The sequence below is a fragment of the Hyperolius riggenbachi genome, chromosome 12 (genome assembly GCF_040937935.1).
Source record: "Hyperolius riggenbachi isolate aHypRig1 chromosome 12, aHypRig1.pri, whole genome shotgun sequence".
Lineage (NCBI taxonomy): Eukaryota > Metazoa > Chordata > Amphibia > Anura > Hyperoliidae > Hyperolius > Hyperolius riggenbachi.
In genome coordinates this window covers 162797449-162817968 of record NC_090657.1, presented here as the reverse complement: position 1 = coordinate 162817968, position 20520 = coordinate 162797449, and the positions used below count along the sequence as shown (strand labels likewise).

The 20520-nt window shown below is 47.5% G+C and overlaps 1 protein-coding gene across 1 annotated transcript in view; it reads right to left on the bottom strand.

The window, feature by feature from the left end:
- The window catches only part of LAMA5 (laminin subunit alpha 5), a 332936-nt gene that overhangs the window by 77653 nt on the left and 234763 nt on the right, over positions 1 to 20520 (bottom strand). Inside the window, exons 39-52 of the mRNA XM_068264501.1 lie at positions 19103 to 19207; positions 18934 to 19017; positions 18598 to 18828; positions 16945 to 17055; positions 16738 to 16865; positions 16575 to 16655; positions 12335 to 12549; positions 10958 to 11058; positions 10692 to 10872; positions 7378 to 7521; positions 5761 to 5912; positions 5272 to 5382; positions 4305 to 4416; positions 1079 to 1252 (exon numbers count right to left, since the gene is read on the bottom strand). Of these exons, the coding sequence (XP_068120602.1) occupies positions 1079 to 1252; positions 4305 to 4416; positions 5272 to 5382; positions 5761 to 5912; positions 7378 to 7521; positions 10692 to 10872; positions 10958 to 11058; positions 12335 to 12549; positions 16575 to 16655; positions 16738 to 16865; positions 16945 to 17055; positions 18598 to 18828; positions 18934 to 19017; positions 19103 to 19207 (1930 nt within the window). The remainder of the gene's footprint in view (positions 1 to 1078; positions 1253 to 4304; positions 4417 to 5271; positions 5383 to 5760; positions 5913 to 7377; positions 7522 to 10691; positions 10873 to 10957; positions 11059 to 12334; positions 12550 to 16574; positions 16656 to 16737; positions 16866 to 16944; positions 17056 to 18597; positions 18829 to 18933; positions 19018 to 19102; positions 19208 to 20520) is intronic.

Genomic DNA, 20520 nt, shown 5'->3' with positions numbered 1-20520 from the left:
ATCGAACACCCTTTGATGAATTGAAGCCAGTGTCCCCAGAATATATAGCCAGGGATATATGTGCCCAGTATAGGTAGGCAGGGGGTATATGCCCCCAGGATAGGTAGCCAGGGGGTATATGCCCCCAGGATAGGTAGCCAGGGGGTATATGCCCCCAGGATAGGTAGCCAGGGGGTATATGCCCCCAGGATAGGTAGCCAGGGGGTATATGCCCCCAGGATAGGTAGCCAGGGGGTATATGCGCCCAGGATAGGTAGCCAGGGGGTATATGCGCCCAGGATAGGTAGCCAGGGGGTATATGCGCCCAGGATAGGTAGCCAGGGGGTATATGCGCCCAGGATAGGTAGCCAGGGGGTATATGCGCCCAGGATAGGTAGCCAGGGGGTATATGCGCCCAGGATAGGTAGCCAGGGGGTATATGCGCCCAGGATAGGTAGCCAGGGGGTATATGCGCCCAGGATAGGTAGCCAGGGGGTATATGCGCCCAGGATAGGTAGCCAGGGGGTATATGCGCCCAGGATAGGTAGCCAGGGGGTATATGCGCCCAGGATAGGTAGCCAGGGGGTATATGCGCCCAGGATAGGTAGCCAGGGGGTATATGCGCCCAGGATAGGTAGCCAGGGGGTATATGCGACCAGGATAGGTAGCCAGGTGGTATCTGTGCCCAGGATAGGTAGTGAGTGACAGGAGTGACAGGAGCGCGCCCCGCCGCCGCTCCCTCCTCCGCTTCGCCCTCACCTTGCAGCAGCTTCAGTCAGACCTCAATCAGCGGGCGACCCGACCAGGAAAAGGGCGCCGGACGCACCCGTTCTATATGCGGAAGTGATGTCACTTCCGCATATCAGTGCGCCGTGCTAGGTCCTAGCGCCCGCCCGCCTGATCGAGGTCTGACGCGGCGGCGCCAGCGGCTAGAGGGAGGGAGCTTGAAGCTTCGGCCACAGGGGGAGAGCGGCGGCCACAGGGGGAGAGCGGGGCCGGGCGGCGCCTCTCAGAGGCAGGCGCCTGGGTGCCTTGCACCCGCAGCACCCGTCCAGGCTCGGCAGGTCACAGCTATGACACAAACTTCTTTAGTACTTACATTTTTTAGTTTCTCCGAGTTCTTTTGCAGCCAAGCCCTCGGCTTTCTTGAAATCCTTGTCTCTCATCTCCTTCAGCATTTGCTCCACATCAGTCATGATTCTTCTGAACTCTTCCGTAGATGTCACATTGGTGGTATTGGAGGAACCAATCTTGCTCAGCTGATGGATCAGCCCTGTCACATGGTAAAATATCTCAACTTTATAACCAGCTTTTTCAAGCTACTCACTTACACCGATGCTAGTTTACTATTAACATAAACCCAAAACAACAGTTTATAGTATGTATACTGGAGATGGCACAGCTCAATCAGCATTCAGACTACCCCGTCTGGTCCTACCCCCACCCCATCTTCCTTGCTACTAAGCTGCTATGTATGCTTGTTCACCATGTTCAATGTGCATGATTACATTGTTCCATCTCCGACCGTCTGTGTGCCAAAGTCTCTTCCAGGTACAACCATGTTGTACTTGGCGAATATATCTGATTTCAAGTACAGATTAATCTCATTATAGTAAAGTTGGATATAGCAGAACTTATAGTATAATGTATAATTCATAATAAAGTAGTATATTAAAGTGTAGTGAATGAAATGTCCCGGTCCCGGCAAAGGGCCATTATAAGTACATGATAGTAACGCCTGGTATGGTAAACGCTGATATAAAAGAACTTCTGTTATAGTGAACCTGTTCTTTGGCCCCTGTGGTAACTTGTATCTGCATAAAGAGGAAAGTGGGCAGGCCCATGCGTCATGTCAGTTTGAGACCCATGAGCCATGGTCAGTGGGCAGGCTGGCAGCCGGTTGTAGGTTGCAAGCTATCTGCACGCTATTTTAGGTCCGTGTGGATTACCTCAAAAGCACTGGCCAGTGGGACCTAGCTGCTCTCCCTTTACTTAAGGATTTGCCTATGATCCGTGACTTGCTTGTGCATGGCTGCAACGCTACAGTATCATCCAGGTTGCACAGAAATGTGGACAGAGGAGCACACTATCAGGACTGTAGCTAATTTAATGGTGAGGCCTATGCTTCCTCTGCATGCTGCTGTCTGATTACTGAAATAATTGCCTGTCATTTGTAACCTGCTTGTGCATGGCTGCAATGTTACAGTGTCATCCAGGCTGCACAAAATATGGATAGAGGAGCACACTATAAAGGCTTCCTGTGCCAGCTGTTGTGTGATTATTGCATGCAAATCGCTGCATATTGAGAACTGTGCATTGTGATCTAGCTTTGATGCTCTGTGCTCACTTGCTGAAGCATTGAAAAGAAAAAAATGACTCACAATTATTGACTGAATTAATATACAGTACTATAGTATACTATATGTGCTTGAGTATGACAATTTCTGATCTAGTAAATTACTTGGACCAGCTCCTTGGAGTTTACTGTAACTGCTCTGCAACCGCCTAACGCCAATTGGTGGCAGCAGAGTGGCTCCCCCAGGACCTTCTAATGCCGATTGGCGTCAAGTCCTGGGGGAAGAGATTAGAGGAGATTGCGTGTGCGGATGCGTGCAAATCCCCGCTTGAGTGATGGAGCGGAGCTCCCTAAACAGTCTGCAGGCGGCGATCGTTGCTGGCTAACTGTTGCAAAGCGAAAGCGCGGTTTGTTTTTATTGTACAGTGCTGCAATCTACTGCAACCTGCAGCAGCGATCAGAGCCCACCAACGGCGCCGAGCACCGCAAAGCTTGACTGTCGCCGTCAGCTACTACACACGCACGGCCCCGAGCTGTGCGCACCCTGGGTAAAGGGAGCGTTCTACGCATGCACAGTAGCGAATTATGCCTGGAACGTGACCAGGGTGCGCGTGTGCGCAGTAGCCACAGACTGGCCAGAGGGGGTCAGGAGAACATCATGGGCAAAGTAGGAGTCCACGGGGCTGGAAGAAGGACCAGGTAGGTTAAAATCTTTTTTTTTTTTTTTTTTTTTTTGACTTAAGATTCATTTTAAAGGGATTCTACTGTATATATTGCATTATTGCTCAGGGAACCACTTTTGTATAAGTAGACTAACACGTTAAACCACAAGACACTTTAACTCTTAGGGACTCTGCTAGCAATATCACAGTGTGTGTTTCTGTGACTGTACACTAGGCAGGACCCCACAAGGTAGTCCTCAACAAGCATGATGGGTAATTTAACCCTTATCATAGGGGAATGTAGCCAGGGGAGAGAAAACTTGCCTAATGCCATAGATGAGTGGCAATCCAGAAATTGTGATGGGCCGACTCAGCTATTCAAGTCCCCAAGTCATACAAAACTAGCAGGAGAGTCAAGTCACCCGACTCCAACTACAAATAAAGTATCATTTTTGAGTGGGCTCATCCTTACAATCTCAATGATAATAAAGAGGTTAGCAGGAATACAGCTTCAGAGTACACATGTCCCTATAGGAAAGGAATAAGCACATACTTGGCACTAGGAGACCACACTTGAGGCTTCTGATCTCCGCACCTAGCTCTGTATTACTGCTCAAGTATTGCTCCACCCCAATCTTGGCACTGCTATACCCGGGCGGGGATGCAAACAATGTGAATTCAGGGCTGCCATCAGGGTGGTATGGGCAAGTACTTCAGTACGGGGCCCCAATATTTTATATTACATGACAGCCCAGGAAAAGCCCAGAAGTATACCTTGTATTGGACTCACAACATGTTGTAGGGACTCATATAGTGGCCCTGGCAGATTTATAAGGTCCATCCACAAGATCCACGGCAAACGTTGCCTATCCAGTCTGTTTGTTACAAGTATTGGCCACTATAGGTGCTTGTAGATGCTTTCATACAGTGACAGGAGTACATTAAAATCCTCGATATGAGGGATGTCAAACTCCAGTCCTCGATGGCCGAGGTCCTCAAGCATTTTTGGCACAGTTCAAATTCATTGATGGGCGTGAATCAGGAGAGATGTGGTTCATCAGGTAGAACACATCTCTCCATTCCTCAGTTCATCGTAAACAGTGGCATGAATATGGCTCTGCAGGATTGGAGTTTGACACCTGTGCTTCTGTCTCTGGACAGAGTGAAGGAGGCAATGAGATTCTTCTTACTTTTAGTTTCACTGAAAGTTTTCTGTGTGGTAATGTCTATGGACATGTCACAGCCAGACATAGGATGCCATGTTTTCCTGCCCCCCCCCCCACAAGGGTCAGTATGGACTTCTGGTCACACTCGTATGAGGTAGAGCATAAGTGACTCCATCTTGTTCCACCACTAACACATCTTACCCAGGGTGACATTGTAGAGAGCCCGCACCCGGTTTGTCAAGTCTTTGGCCTTCTGACGGGTGTCTCTAGTCGCCTGTTGTATATTCACAGCAGTCTGGTTGGTTGCATTGACCTGAAAGACAATGATCTTGGTTGATTGTCCATATACTAAAGGTGCGTAGATGAGCACAATCAGCGTCACATGTGTTTTAGGGTTCAGGGCCACTTTGACACAAACATCATTAATTTTCAGGATCTGACATTTTAATCTAGGTGCTTTCTCGAGTAAAGCTGGCCATGCATCTCTTGACTAAATTGCCAATCGACCATCCAATTCGATAATTATTATTGAATCAGAAGACCGGTGCCGCCATGTGCATGTCTGATCGACAATGCAACCAATTTCTGGCTGAAATTGGTTGCATGTATCGATCGGATGTGCTGCAAGATGTTGGGCAGTCATGGTCAATCAGATGTGTGGCAGTAACGGCGAGCGATATTGGGACGAGCGATGAGACCCTCAATGCTGTTCCCCCTAGTGTATAAGTGTGCCCGACCTCTCCCCCCCCCCCCTTCCGGAGTGCATTTATACATGTATACATTATCTGTCTTACGTCGTGTGCTATGCGCTGGCGGCATGTATAGTGCTAATGGACAAGCGGCAGATTCTGGAGAAGGATGGGTACCGCGCAGATGGCGACAGAGGACAGGCGGACTTAGCCGATTCCCAAAATATTTCATGCTGAAATTGATCGGGAATCGGTCTGCAGTGTAAAGGCAGCTGAGAGATCTCTCTCCAATCAGATTCAATCAGACAGAGATCTGTCTCTTGGTCGAATCTAGCCATCATCGCTAGATGTATGGCTACCTTAAATGCTATTAAATATTTCTACTATAAGAGCCAGGCTGTCTTCTCAGAATGATATTCTAAGTGCTGTTTGTGGATGAATATCACCCCGGTGGATGAAATTGAGTTTGCAGCTCTTACTTTCTCCTGTAGAGTCTCAAGGTCTTGAGCGAGGCTGAAGCTGTCATCTTCTACATTGTCGGCTTTGTCCTTTATACCATTGATGGAGCTCTGATACTGGAGCCAAAGATCCTGCATATAACAAGAAAAATGATCACTGATTAATAGCTCCAGACCTGGTCGTTCGCCTGTAAACACTAGAGTAGATCAGTGTCTTCTACATAAATTATCCTCAGGGAGAACAAATGGAGAAGCAAGCCCCCGATCTGATCAGGTGACCAATTTGTAAGTCTCTGAATGGGCGGTAACAATCATGTGACCTTGTCTTACTTTATCTTCCTGTTTAGCTGACACAGAGTGAAGACACTGTCACATGATTGGAACCAGCCATTTAAAGACTTACAAGTCAGTCACTGGAGCAAACAGGTCACCTGCTCCTCCATGACTTCTCTTCAGGGGGACTATGAAGTATAAATGTCCATCTCTCGCTGGCTCCTGTATGTGACTGACCGTGAGGTTGGCGATAGTGGTATTGAGGCCGGAGAGGCGGGTCCAGGCGATGGAACTGACGCTCAGGTTGGTCAGCTGGTCACGGATGCTTGGCATAAAATCGCCCATCCTCTGTAGATCCTCCAGCAGGGTCACCACGCAGCTATCACAGGCTGTATGAAGGCAATAAACACAAACTGATCATAACAGAGACGGGAGGGATATACTGTATATACAGATGACACGGTACCAATACACAAAACACATCAGTATGTCCACTACAAAAATACTGCAAACAAACAAGACTGTGCTAAAGCCTACAGGAACTTTACCAAGACTAGACTAAAGCCTTGTAAACATGCTTGATTACAGTCGACTGAGGTGGCTGATAACGACTGCCACAACCGATAATTGAGTGTGCATACAGTGGCGCTCAATAAGAGACCCCCAACCCGCAAGTGAACCGCCAGGCGGATCAACTCATACTCTGCAGCAGACGATTCCTTTGAAGACGCTACTCCCTTGCCCACCGTGTGACATCCCAATATCGCTCGACGTTACAGCCGTGCACCCGACCGACCATGACGACCTGACATCTTGGAGCATATCCGATCGATACATGCAACCAGTTCTGGCCTGAAATTGGTTGCATCGGTGATCAGGCATGCACTTGGCAGCACCGATTTTCATCTGATTTGATACTAATTAAACAAATAAAACAGAGAAAGTTATCTGCTTCCCCTCACCCACATTTTTTTTAAAATTAAATAAATAAATAATTAAATTCCTGACTTGCAGGCAAATTAATGAAAATTGTATGCAGTTTGGAATTAAGCCAACCAAAGTCAATAGGAAGTTAATTTGATTGGCTTAAAGTGAACCTAAAGTCACGCGAAAAAAATGAGATTAACTCACCTGGGGCTTCCCTCAGCCCCCTGCAGACGATCGGTGCCCTCGCAGCTCCGCTCCGATGTCCCAGGACCTGCCGGCGAGCACTTCCGGTTTGGCCGTCACCGGTCGACAGGCATGGGAACGCGAGTGATTGTTCGCGTTCCCAGCCTGTATATCGCCCCCTATGCTGCTATTGCGGCCTCTTGAGTTAATCTCATTTTTTTCGCGTGACTTTAGGTTCACTTTAAAGGAATCGTTAGGCAAAGAAAAAATGAGTTTCACTTACCTGGGGCTTCTACCAGCCCCATGCAGCCATCCTGTGTCCTCGCAGTCACTCACGGCTCCTCCGGTCCCCCTCCGCCAGCTAGCTAGATACTACTGTTGCCATCCGCGATAGCGTCCTGTACCTGCAGGAACAGCCCGCCAACTCAGAGCCGGCAAAAATTAAACTAGCTGGCGGCGGGGGTCCGGAGGAGCCGTGGTTGACTGCGAGGGCAGAGGAGGGCTGCAGGGGGCTGGTAGAAGCCCCAGGTAAGTGAAACTTTTTTTTTGTTTGAGTTTAGGTTCCCTTTAATTCTAAGCTACGTACAATATGCATGCCAGGAAAAATAATTTGCATCTCATTCACAAACTCTAGTGGTTACTGATTCCTGCAGAAGTTGACTTATATTCCAGGGGCGGGACCCGCATGATGTCAGCATTGCTGATTGGGCGGGGGACAGATCAGACGAGCCTATCGATACTCACGCTCACACTTCATGACCTCTGGTCCATGGCTGACAGGGATCTCATGGGGGCGGCTGCAGTGGTCACACTGTTTTCCGGTAAGACCGTCGCTGCACTGACACTCCCCCGTCCGTGGGTCACATGAGCCGCCCACACACTGGCACTCTGTAAAGTAACATTGTAACTTTAATGCAAACGGTAATGTGCAAACGTTTTATGCAAAATGCGGTAACGTGTATTCAAAATAATACAATGTACAGTTTTTATCCAAGGGCCACTACAGCAAAAAAAATAAAGTAAGCAGTTAAAATTCGTCAGGTTTTGGACTAGTCCATCCCAGGGGATTCTCAGGGTTTACTTTGTTTTCAAAAGCATTTCCTGAACGGCAGTTGCTAAGTCTAACTGACAAAATAGTAAGATACCGGCCATCCAACCTAAGGCCTTGTTCACATTGTGTTCGGCTCGCGTGTCCGTCCGTGGTGAGCTTTTTTCCCCGTGTTTTTTAATACGTTTTCTGGCGATTGTGGGCGTTTTTGTAAGCGCTTTTGCAGAGTGCTTCCGTATTTTGATCCAGGAAAAAAACGGAAACAATAAATGCAATGTATTTTTTTTTTTAAAAACGCTCACGCAATCGCTTGCCAAAGTGATTTTGTGAGCGTTTTGCGTTTTTCCTATACCTTCCATTGAGGCAAATCACCTCAAAAATGGCTCAAGCACTGCTTAGAAAAGCAGATCGCAAACGAACCGCTCAGATATGAACTCTCTCATAGAGAATCATTGAACAAGCGCTTTCAGGGTGATTTTGAAAATCGCCCGTGCTTAAAATTTTTCAAAAACAGACATAATGTGAACAAGGCCTAACAGCAATTAGACTGACCAACTGATGTGTAGGAAATGTTTTTTGAAAACAAGGAAAAATGTGAGAATCCCCCATGAGGAGATTAACTAGTCTAAAACCTGTCAGTTCTGGCTATTTCAACTGCTTACTTTTTGGGGTGAAGTGGTTCTTTAACTGTTAACCTACTCAATGTATAAACCAGGTCCGGCTCTGGGGGGAGGGGGGAGAGGAGAGGGGGCAGCGCCCCCTCAAATAAATGTCTTGCCCCTCAATGGACTGGCCGCACGCAGGCCAGATTCTACAGGTGTTCCAGGCAGAGCGGCAGGGAGGGCGCAGCGACGGGTGAGAGCGTAACTGCTGGCATATTCACAACTTACTTTCCGCGAACCCGCAGCCTCTTCCTCTCCCAGGCGTCTGTTGGTAACAGCTTTGGTAACAGTGCCCCCTGTGATGACGTAACTGCATGTCATCACAGGGGGCACTGTTATAAACGCGATGGACGCCGGGGAGAGAAAGGAGATAGAGGCTGCATGCGTGCGGGGATCACGGAAGGTGAGTTTTAACTGCTCTATGCCCGCTGCCCCAGCCACTGGTCCTATGTTTGGCTGCCTATGCTGGAGGCTCCTACCTATCTAACCTATACTGGGCGAACCTACCTATCTAACCTATACTGGGGAAAGCTACCTATCTAACTTATACTGCGGGCATCTACCTATCTAACCTATACTGGGAGAACCTACCTATCTAACCTATACTGCGGGCATCTACTTATCTAACCTATACTGGGGGAACCTACCTATCTAACCTATACTGGGGGAACCTACCTATCTAACCTATACTGGGGGAACCTACCTATCTAACCTATACTGCGGGCATCTACTTATCTAACCTATACTGGAGTCACCTACCTATATAATCTATACTGCGGGCACCTACCTATCTAACCTATACTGCGGGAACCTACCTATCTAACCTATACTGCGGGCAACTACCTATCTAACCTATACTGAAGGCACCTACCTATCTAACCTATACTGCAGGCACCTACCTATCTAACCTATACTGGGGGAACCTACCTATCTAACCTAAACTGCGGGCAACTACCTATCTAACCTATACTGGGGGAAGCTACCTATCTAACCTATACTCGGGGCACCTACTTATCTAACCTATACTGCGGGCACCTACCTATCTAACCTAAACTGGGGGCAACCACCTATCTAACCTATACTGGGGGAACCTACCTATCTAACCTATACTGCGGGCACCTACCTATCTAACCTATACTGGGGGAACCTACCTATCTAACCTATACTCGGGGCACCAACCTATCTAACCTATACTGGAGGTACCTACCTATCTAACCTGTACTGGGGAAAGCTACCTATCTAACCTATACTCGGGGCACCTACCTATCTAACCTATACTGCGGGCACCTACCTATCTAACCAATGCTGCGTGCACCTACCTATCTGTTACTGGAGGCACCTACCTATCTAACCTATACTAGAGGCACCTACTTATCTAACCTATACTGCGGGCACCTACCTAGCTAAACTATAACCTATACAAATTTCAACTTGTGATTAGACACAGATGAGGGGGAATTAGACAGGCTAAACTCTAGACAATAATTCATGCCTAAGGAACTTCTCACATAAAGAGCCACATTCAGTCATCTCGAGCAGGTGTTCCGATGGTACCACTGAATAGTGACGGCTTATAAGCTGTCACAGCAAGACTGAAGAGTCACATGCAGTTTAGTAAGTGAGGAAACTGCTTGGTGAAGTACATTTTAATCATGAAAAAGCAGCTGTTCCTTAATCCCTCTGCAGGGCAACTGATTAAGTCTTCAGGCACATGTAGAAAGCGCTTAATTTTACTTCTGTCAACTTTCAAAAGTAATATTTTTCAATGCAAAGTAATTGCTGAAATCTGCCTTTGTACCGATTGATTTAGCAGAAATAAGTCACTGTGGGAATGCTTTGTCAACGCAGGAAACAAGCTCTATTCTGGATCACATTACATAAGGTAAAGAGTTCACACTAAGAAGCTCACAATCAAATCCCTACCATAGTCATAGCCTAATGTCCTACCATATTATTATTATTATTATTATTATGTATTTATATATCACTAACATCTTCTGCAGCACTTTACAGAGTACATAGTCATGTCACTGTTTGTCCTCAGAGGAGCTCACAATCCAATCCTACCATAGTCATAGTCTAATGTCCTACCATATTATTATTATTATGTATTTATACAGCACTGACATCTGCTACAGCACTTTACAGAGTACATAGTCATGTCACTGATTGTCCTCAGAGGAGCTCACAATCTACTCCTACCATAGTCATAGTCTAATGTCCTACCATATTATTATGTATTTATATAGCACTGACATCTCCTGCAGCACTTTACAGAGTACATAGTCATGTCACTGATTGTCCTCAGAGGACATATTATCATAATGAGGCTTGGGATTTGTACATACTTGTGCATCCGCTTGGCCGGAACCCCCAGTATCCAGGGGCGCACTGATCGCAGCGAGGGCCGGTGACACCAGACACGCAGAGACACTGGCCGGTGTGGGGGTCACAGCTTGAGCTGGTAGAGCCAGAGCCACAGCTGCAGCGCTGGCATCCGGAGCAGGCACTGTACCCATAATGTCCTTCCTGGAAGAGAGGAGGAGGAGCTAGTGAAGAAGGGTAAACCATCTAACACAACATGGATATAATGGCTACAGCTCTATGCCGGTACCTCACAGCGGTCACAGTATGGGCCGGTCACACCAGGCTTACATTGGCACCTTCCAGTTCTGGGATCACAGCTGTCTGTCCCACAGGGAGAGCAATTACATTCTGCAAAACATAAATATACAGTATATGTAGTTTACAGAGCAACTACTAGAGGGCTAACAAGGCTTTGCTACACTACACTAATGCCTGTCTCATGTGCATCACTTTGTGCTTCCACTGCCGGTATAGAGATGTTAAGGTGTCAATACACATTCATTTTCCTGCCCGATTCTCTGCAGATGTTATAGATCTGCAGGAAATTGATTGCACCAAATGTCCGATTTGTTGACTTTCAGTAAATTTTGACCAAAAATACATGAAAAGTAACGTTAGGACAGGACCGAAGATCTAGATCAATTAGGGGCGGAGGATCGGAGGTTAATCGATGACTCACGAAAGTGCAGTGCTGCCGTTCCATAGCGTTGTACTGCATGGAACAGTCCAGTGCTGCAGTTCCATACGTAGCACTGCATGGAAAGGTCCAGTGCTGCAGTTCCATAGCAAAGCAGTGCATGGAATAGTCCAGTACTGCAGTTCCATCACGATGCACTGCATAAAACAGTCCAGTGCTGCAGTTCCATAGCATTGCACCGCATAGAATATTGCAGTGCTGCAGTTCCATAGCATTGCACTACATGGAACAATGCAGTGCTGAATTTCCATCAATTTTCAATAGATTCCCTGTGCAATGTGTGATGGGAATTGATTCCATCCTAAATCATTTTTTTTCAGAGAGAAATCGTTTTACCATATCTGGTGGCAAAGGTGTCACATGGTACAGGCGTTCACAGTGACAGAGCACACCTGAGGCCAGGAGTCGCGTTGGCAGATAGGTGAGCCTTTTACATTCCAACACTTACACTCAGGGCCCGTTTCCACTAACCACCGCACGCTGCTGCGAGATGCGCGGTGGCAGTTTCTGGTCAGCGGGAACGCTGACGAATCCCATGAGCCGTGCAATGCACGTCTATGGGATTCGAAGCCTCCCGCACGGAAACTGACGGCAATGTCGGCCGAATCGCTAAGGTAGGCGATTCGGCCGGCGGCGCCATCGTTTCCTATGGCAGTTTCCCCGCGCGGTTCGCCTGCGAGGAAACTCTCCGAATTCGGCCTGGTTTCCGCAGTAGTAGAAACGGGCCCTTAATCTTTTTATTTCTTGATCGAAAGAAAAAAATATTTAAAGTTCTTTCTAAAGAAACGATCATTTTTATCAAAAAAGGAAAATTGTTGAATCATGTATGGCCACCTTAATATCTTCTTCTCCAATAGTGATGGAGGAAGATAACCAGCCCACTTGTACAGCATAGGGCATGAGATAACGGGTGGCCTCCACACTTACTGGTACAGTTCTTGGCGGTGAGGGCGTCTCCATAGAAGCCAGGAGCGCACACATCGCAGTGTGGCCCGGCAGTGTTGAACATGCAGCCGGAACACGTGCCCAGCAGGGGGTCGCACTCGTTAAATATCATGTTGGAGTCGGTGTTCCCATTGCAGTCACAGGGTAGACAGGAGCTTCCTATTACCATGGGATTCCCATAATAACCTGGGGCACAGCTATACAGGAAGAAACCAAACACAGACAGTCATCTAACCATGAAACAGAGCACAGATACATCACCTATAAAAACCTGCACAGATACATCAATTATAATAACCTGCCAGCTGGGGGTATGTAGCGGCACACTCTATATTACTGTGCCACCCATAACCCACCCCCCACCCCCCGTCAGGAAAATACCCAGAACTCCTGCAGATTTCTGCACACATTACACAGGCTGGCACACTATAGGACTCTCCATACCACTCACTTTGTCAGAAGAATACCCAGAACTCCTCCAGAGGTGAAGGCGTGCCCAGGGGCAGATTTCTGATCACATTACACCATGCATGTCAAACTCCAGTCCTTGGGTCAAATTTGGCCCTCAGAGCCATTAAATTTGGCCCTCAAGTGTTTTCCCCACATTGCATTATGCTTGGCCCACTATAGACCACTAGGGAAGCTATATTGGAGGTGAATCCCTAGATCACCAGGGAAGCCATATGGGGAGGTAGGGGGAAAGCTCTAAACACCAGGAACTGTATAGGGAGGATGGTGCCCAATAGACAACAAGATTGGCCCGCGACTAGGTCACTGATGTACAATTTCATCCCACTTTGTATTTGGGCAATACACAGACTGGCACACCCTATATTACAGTGCCAAGCATATGACTTCCCGTACCAGTCTCTCTGTCAGCAGAAAACCCAGACATCCTCCAGAGGTGATCGCGTGCCCAGGGGCATATGTCTGCACACATAACACAGACTGGCACACCCTAGAACTCCCCGTACTACTCTCTCTGTCAGCAGAATACCCAGACATCCTCCAGAGGTGATCGCGTGCCCAGGGGCATATATCTGCACACATTACACAGACTGGCGCACTGTGTATTACTGTGTGAGCCATAGGACTTTCCATACCACTCTCTCTGTCAGCAAAATACCCAGAACTCCTTCAGGGGTGATTGCATGCCCAGGGGTGCTAGTCTAGTTGAGGGGACCCAGAGGGAAATCTCATAGCCCAATGGCCACTTTCTGCTCATGGTAATTTGGTCGTGGCCACTTATTTGTAAGGAATAGAGGATCCAGAGGGAACACTAAAGCTAAATTTGCACAGCAGGATCCTCCCCCTGGGCTTCGGGCAAGGTGTTCCCTTCAGCTACCATCTCCGGCTGCAGAACTATACTAAACCTATTCGGTGGGTCCCGACTCCCGTGGATAGTGTTTCCTGCAGGGTCCCCTATTGCTTACAAATTACTGGTTACGACCACAATGCTGCGGAGCAGGGAGTGGCCGCTGGTCCCCTCAACTACACTAATGTCCATTTCTGCACACATTACACAGCTTGGGGTAGGAGGGGTTCCCAACTCAGCCCTTTCCCCCTCATCTCTGTCTTGCAAAGCTTTGTTTTCAAACTCACTGCATGCTTTTTTCGCTTTCTGCAATATGTTTTTACAAATGCCTAGATATAAGATGAAATGGAAAGTATGTGAAGAGCAGGTAGGACAATGATGTTGTATAAACACCAGTAACAGATCGATCCTGCGTCTGTGTACGCTCAGCACTGGATCTGCCCCATGACTCACATTAGCTTGGTATAATCTGGGTCCCTTGATTTCTATGGTAAGAACATTCAGCTGATATTTATCTCTCCATCCTTGCTGATCAAGGACACTTGTTCATATTGATGGTCTTCCTTATGGCTGATGGGACAATGTGACACGTCATACCACCAGGATCGTTCCAGCTTCATCCCTAGCTCCAACTGGATCCACCACCGTGCACCTATCGGCAACTGTCAGACACCGCAGTCTGCAGGACTCCAGACACCTCTAGCAACCATCCAGCACTTTACTGAGTCACTCCACCCCCAATTACATCTGGATTTTCTGTTCTACCAGAGGGGTTATTCTGAGTAAGAGTATTATTGAATATTACACATTCTCAATGGCTTCTAAGGGGGCATACATCTAATTTTGATTGACCAATACCTCCATGTAGTATGAGAGCTTACCTACACAATATATTCATAGTATTGAAAGTATGTTTGCCCTCAAGATTGGCAAATCAAAACTGGAAGTATATAAAGGCCTACACTGCCTACAGCTGGTACAGAATGCTGCCACAAGGCTGTTAACAAGCCAACACTGCCATAGCCACATAACATCAATCCTTTGCTCACTACACTGGCTACCACTAAAATGGAGACCCCTCTTCAAAACTGGCATGCTAACATTCACGTATCTACACAATCTAGGGTTCAGATACCTGAAGGATTTGTTGCAAGTGAGTCACACCTCTCACAACCTCAGATCAACAGGATCTAATAACTTGACCATCCCCAAAAGTCCAACTAAAAACCTTTAGAGACTGAGCTTTCTGTCATGTTTCCCCTACCCTTTGGAACACTGTGCCATACCCAACCAAGACAGTTCCAACCCTGGAGATGGTTAAATCAAAACTTAAAAGCCACATGTTTAGTCTGGAACCTGTACAACCTGACAAGCTTATGCGCTTTGGGCCCTGTTGTAGAGAAGTGTTTTACAAATGTCTTGTTGTTGTATGTAGCTTAAGGCAAGAGCAGTGGTGTAGCTAAGGTGTTGTAGGCCCTGATGCAAGTTTTACAATGGGGCCCCCCAAGCACTCTATACATAACAATCGTATTGATTGTTATGTATAGAGTGCTTGGGGGGCCCCATTGTAAAACTTGCATCAGGGCCCACAACACCTTAGCTACGCCGTAGTATGCCACAGGGCCCACAACACCTTAGCTACGCCGTAGTATGCCACAGGGCCCACAACACCTTAGCTACGCCGTAGTATGCCACAGGGCCCACAACACCTTAGCTACGCAGATTTTGGTGCACCGTAACGGTGGACCAAAATCTGCCAATGGCAACTGCAGTGTTAGAAGAACAAGAACAGTTTGTTAATGATAACCACTATTCAAAGTATCTATAGAAGTGGTTATTATGAGCACAGGACCAATAGAGCAGAGCTTTTCAACCTTTTTCCTAATTGTACCACTTTTATCTCATGAAAATGTTCAAGTACCATCAGTGTGCCTGCATAGTAGCGCGATACCACCAGTGTGCCTGCACAGTAGAGCAGTAGAGAACTCGGCTGTTTCCACCAGAGCTTGAGAGGAGAGCTACTACTGCACATGCACACATGCCAACAAGGAGATCTTGGGGGGAGGGGGGGGGTGTCCCGGTCCTGGAGGCTCTCTACTGAGGAGGAAGGGAGAAGCCTCTTTAGGATTCAGAGGCTTTCCTCTCCCAAGGTAAGTACCCCCAGGGGCACATTTCTCTTATAGGTACACTTTGAGAAAAGGGGGGCATGAGGGAGAAGGAGGTACTGGTGGGGCATGGGGAAAAGGATTAAAATTAGATTGCTAGTCTACAGATTGCCATTATTGGCCAATATAGTTAGCCTTGGTAGCCTTTCCAGTTCCTCCCTCCCCTGCTTCAATATAGGCAGCCTCACCCAATCACCAGAGAGTTGGGCAGTGACTCACCACAAAGTTCTGTTCCCCCCTTGCTCACTCCTCTCTGTGCTGCCATGCAGAATTGTTCACACCTGAGATCAGTGGTAACCTGGCCACAGTGAAGAGACAGCCAGGCAAACAGGTGCACAGTGATGGCGTGTATACTTCAAATACAGGAAGTAAGCAGTGATGTCACTTCCTGTATACACTCTGTCATTGTGCATTGTTCTCCTGGCTGTCCCTTCACTGCTGATCTGAGGTCTGAAGTATGCAACAGGACAGCACAGCGAGGAGCGATGAAGGGGGAACAGAACTTTGTGGAGGCAGGACGGGACTAGGACAAGTGGCAGGCAGCCAATGAAGTGGCAGGCAAACCTGATGTGCACCACTTGGCCAACAGCAAAGTACCACCAGCGGTATGCGTACCACAGGTTGGAAAGCACTGCAATAGAGACTGTAGTTGAGGGAGGGCCCTTTGGGCCCCGATGCGGTCACAACCTCTGCAACCCCTATTGCTATGCCCCTGGGCAAGAGGTGACAGCTGCATACTTACCGCTCACACTTGGCTCCAGCATAGCCGGGCTTACACAGGCACTGAGTAGCAAAGCCCCTCTGTACACATCCAATGGCAAAACTGAAACAAGAGTGCAAATAATGAGGTTACAGGTGGAAATGAGCCAATAGCATCGCAGATCATAAGAGTGGGAGAAACTCACTTATTAGAAGGGATGGAGAGGGGACAGGGGCAGGCAACACAGTGCAATGATCCTCCGAACGTTCCATTAGCCACAAACCCATCCTTACATCGTTCACACTGATCTCCTTCAGTGTTGTGCTGGCATTTCTGGTGAAGAGACAGGTAAGCGGTGAATGTCTGGCAGGGAAGGAGACGACCTCTGCAGGACAACAGGTGTAATACTCACCACACAAGTGCCTGTCCCGGGTAAGCACTGGTCGGAATGACCGCTGCAGTTGCACGGAACGCATTTCCCCAGGAAAAGACCCTTATCTCTATAGAAGCCGGGAGCACACTCCTACAGGGGGTAAAAAGTGACTGGGTAATAACATCTCTGTTTTCAATTACATCACTTTCTTCAAACAAACTGTGGCTTAAAAGAACCTTAGATGAAAATAAACTGATGAGATTAATAATTATATTTTTCCTCCTACTCCTAAAAATGTTTAAAGTAGCTCCGAGCTCTACTAAAAATAAAAAGTTTCACTTACCTTGGGCGTCTTCTAGTCCACCGTAGGCGGCGAGGTCCCCCGGCGTCCTCCCGGCTCCTCTCCGTGTGCGTCCGCCGTCCCTCCGTTACCGGCGACACGTGGACCATGGCGGCCCTCGTGATGACGCGTGCATCATTAACCAGGAAGAGCCACCCGACACCCGGCCCGGTGTCGAGTGGCTCTTCCTGGTTAATGATGCACGCGTCATTACGCCGGCCGCCATAGTCCACGCGGACCTGTCACGCCGGCCGCCGTGATGACGCGAAGCAGCCGGCGTGATGACGCGTGCATCATTAACCAAGAAAAGCTGGCCCGGTAACGGGGGGCTGGTGGACGCACACGGAGAGGAGCCAGGAGGACGCCGGGGGACCTCGCCCCCTACGGTGGGCTGGAGGAGGCCCAAGGTAAGTTAAACTTTTTATTTTGAGTAGAGATCAGAGCCCCTTTAAGTATCCCAGGATTTTCTATTATATTCAAAGAGCAACTGAAGATAATATTAAAACAAACAATTTCACTTACCAGGGGCTTCTGCAAGTCCCCAGCAGCCATCAGCCGAGTTAGAAAAAGGTCAATAGTTCATGTATTTTATCTTCCCCTGCCCTCTGAAGTTGTATTCTGCCAGTAAAACTTTTATGGCTGTAATTTGCTTAACAGTGATGTTTACTATATTCCCAACAAAGTACTGACAAGCCAGAAGCTGTCACTTCCATGCCTAGAAATTAACTCTTTCAGGCAGCAAAATAAAACAAGTAACACAGCTTGGTTATTAATATGTTTTGTACTGTAAATACACGTTTATCTCATCATGTCACATGTCCACCCCTCAGATTTCACATACTCTGGTCATGCCACAGAAAAAAACATATGCAGAAATAAATGAAGAAAAGGTACCAGACGGAACCATAGAAGGCAGAAGGAAGCATGCCAGATTGGACCCCCATTATTATACGCCAGCGACTCATGCTGGACGCAGGGCCGGTTCTAGACTTTTTTGCTGCCTGAGGCAAACTTGTGAGGGTGTGCGAGGGTGCGCCCCCCCCTTCCTCCCCCCATTTGGAATGATCGCACAGCACCCGTCAATTTGCACCGCACGTTATAGCTGCAGTGGCAACACAAAAAACACCCTCAGTATAGGTAGGGAGCCAGTTATAGCTGCCCTCAGTGTTGGTAGCTAGGTACGGTTTCCCCCAGTATAGGTTGGCCAGGCACACTCTTTACTTCCTGTTTCTGCCTGGTGCTGCCCCCAAGCTTTTGCCGCCTGAGGAAGCCACCTCACTTGGAATGATGGGTGGCGCGGCCTGGCTGGACGTGGCTTATTTCTCTGATGCCCTTCGAAGGGCTGTTCGTACCTGGCAGGAGTCTCCTCGGTAGTTGGCTGGGCACATACACAGCTCCACATTGTTGGCTCTCACTCCAGTACTGCTATCCTGGCCAATCTCCAGGACCACGTGGCGCAAGGACACCATAGTGGAAGACTGGGAATTCAAGGCTCGGATCTGCAGCTGCTCCAGGTTGGCCAGAACCATCATGATGTCCTCTCGGGAGACGGGGTGGTTCGTCCCGATGTGGATGAAATTACCCTGGGGGTGAGAGAAGGTTTTAAGACGGATATCCTGAAGGAAGGCAGCAAGTCTTGGTTCAGTCTCTTCCCTATGGTTATAGTTGTGACAGCCGGCTAGTCTCACCTCTATGAGCTGGATCTGGCCCTGATGACTCACTCCTGGTAAAGGGTACCTGTCTTCCAGGAAGGCAATGGTCATCTGATTCCCCTGCAGGAGAACAACACATCCATCAGCTTTCTCTGGGATACAGAGTGAAGGGAACTATCTCTGGAAACGCACACAACACGCTTACCTTTAGTATAACGTCCGGCCGGCGCTCCACAGGAATGTAGATGCCGTCTCCTCTGATGGCCACAGAATAGAGCTCATACCTCAGGAACCCACCGTACGAGGCCACCTGAGACCACAAAGAGACAAGATCAGTGGCACTCTCATGTCACACAGGACGATGGCAGCATTTCTACCCAACTGATCCTCATAGCTTTCAAGACTTCCAGTCAAAACACTTATAAAGGATAACTGATTTAGTGTTCCTACAACAAGGGGAATTATTAGTTCTACTTATTTATATAGTGTCAGTGCTTTTCTACAGTGATTTAAAAGGTGTTGTAAAAACCCCCCTAAAATAAATAATTGCTAAAGAAATAGTGCTCCAAAAATATATAAACTAATTTTTAGCTAAAACAGGTCCCTATAGGTCCCTCATTTTTTTTTCTTTTTACCTGATCTGGTTCCCTTGTCTACCTGCAGTGTCAGCAGGATTGTGGGAAATTTTTTTTTGTTTTTTTGTTTATTTTTTTCCCTTTTTTAGCAACGGTAACAAGCTTAAAGGGACTCTGAGCAGTGCAGAAACTATGGAAAGATTCATATCATTTTAAAGCTCTCTTTCTTCTCTTTCCAATGATATATAAACCACCGCCCTACGCCTTTTAGTTTTCTCTATTTTCGCGATCAAAATTGCCGCGTCCGCGACTTCGAGTGCGAAAATAGAGAAAACTAAAAGGCGTAGGGCGACGATTTAGGGGTCGTCAGAAAGAGGAGAAAGAGAGCTTTACAATGATATCCATATTTCCATAGTTATATTGTATTACACAGGGCAACTTTTTCCTGCTGAATGGAGCTCCTGACTTTGAGAAAAAGTCGCCCTGTGTAATACAATATAACTATGGGAAGATGGATATCATTTTAAAGCTCTTTTTCTCCTCTTTCTGGCGACCCCTAAATCATCGCCCTACGCCTTTTAGTTTTCTCTATTTTCGCGATCGAAGTCGTGGCCGCGGCAATTTCGATTGCGAAAATAGCGAAAACTAAAAGGCGTAGGGCGGTGGTTTATATATCATTGGAAAGAGGAGAAAGAGAGCTTTAAAATGATATGTATCTTTTCATAGTTTCTGTACTGCTCGGAGTCCCTTTAATTCAGCATGCAAATAACAGAAAGCTTCCTATTTCAGATAACATAAGGACACTAATGCTGGGAATACACGGTTTGTTTTGCAGCTGATTAGATGGTTTGATAGATAATTTCCGACATGCCCGATCTCCCTTTCAATTCTTTTGCCACTCAATTTCTGATAGGAGTGAACGGAAAAAGATAAGAAAATCGAGAGGAAGATAAGAATCGGGAGATGAATCGAGAGCTAAAATCAAGCTGCAAAAACGATCGAGAGCAGAAACGCATGGCAGAAACGAAACGTGTATTCCCAGCATTAG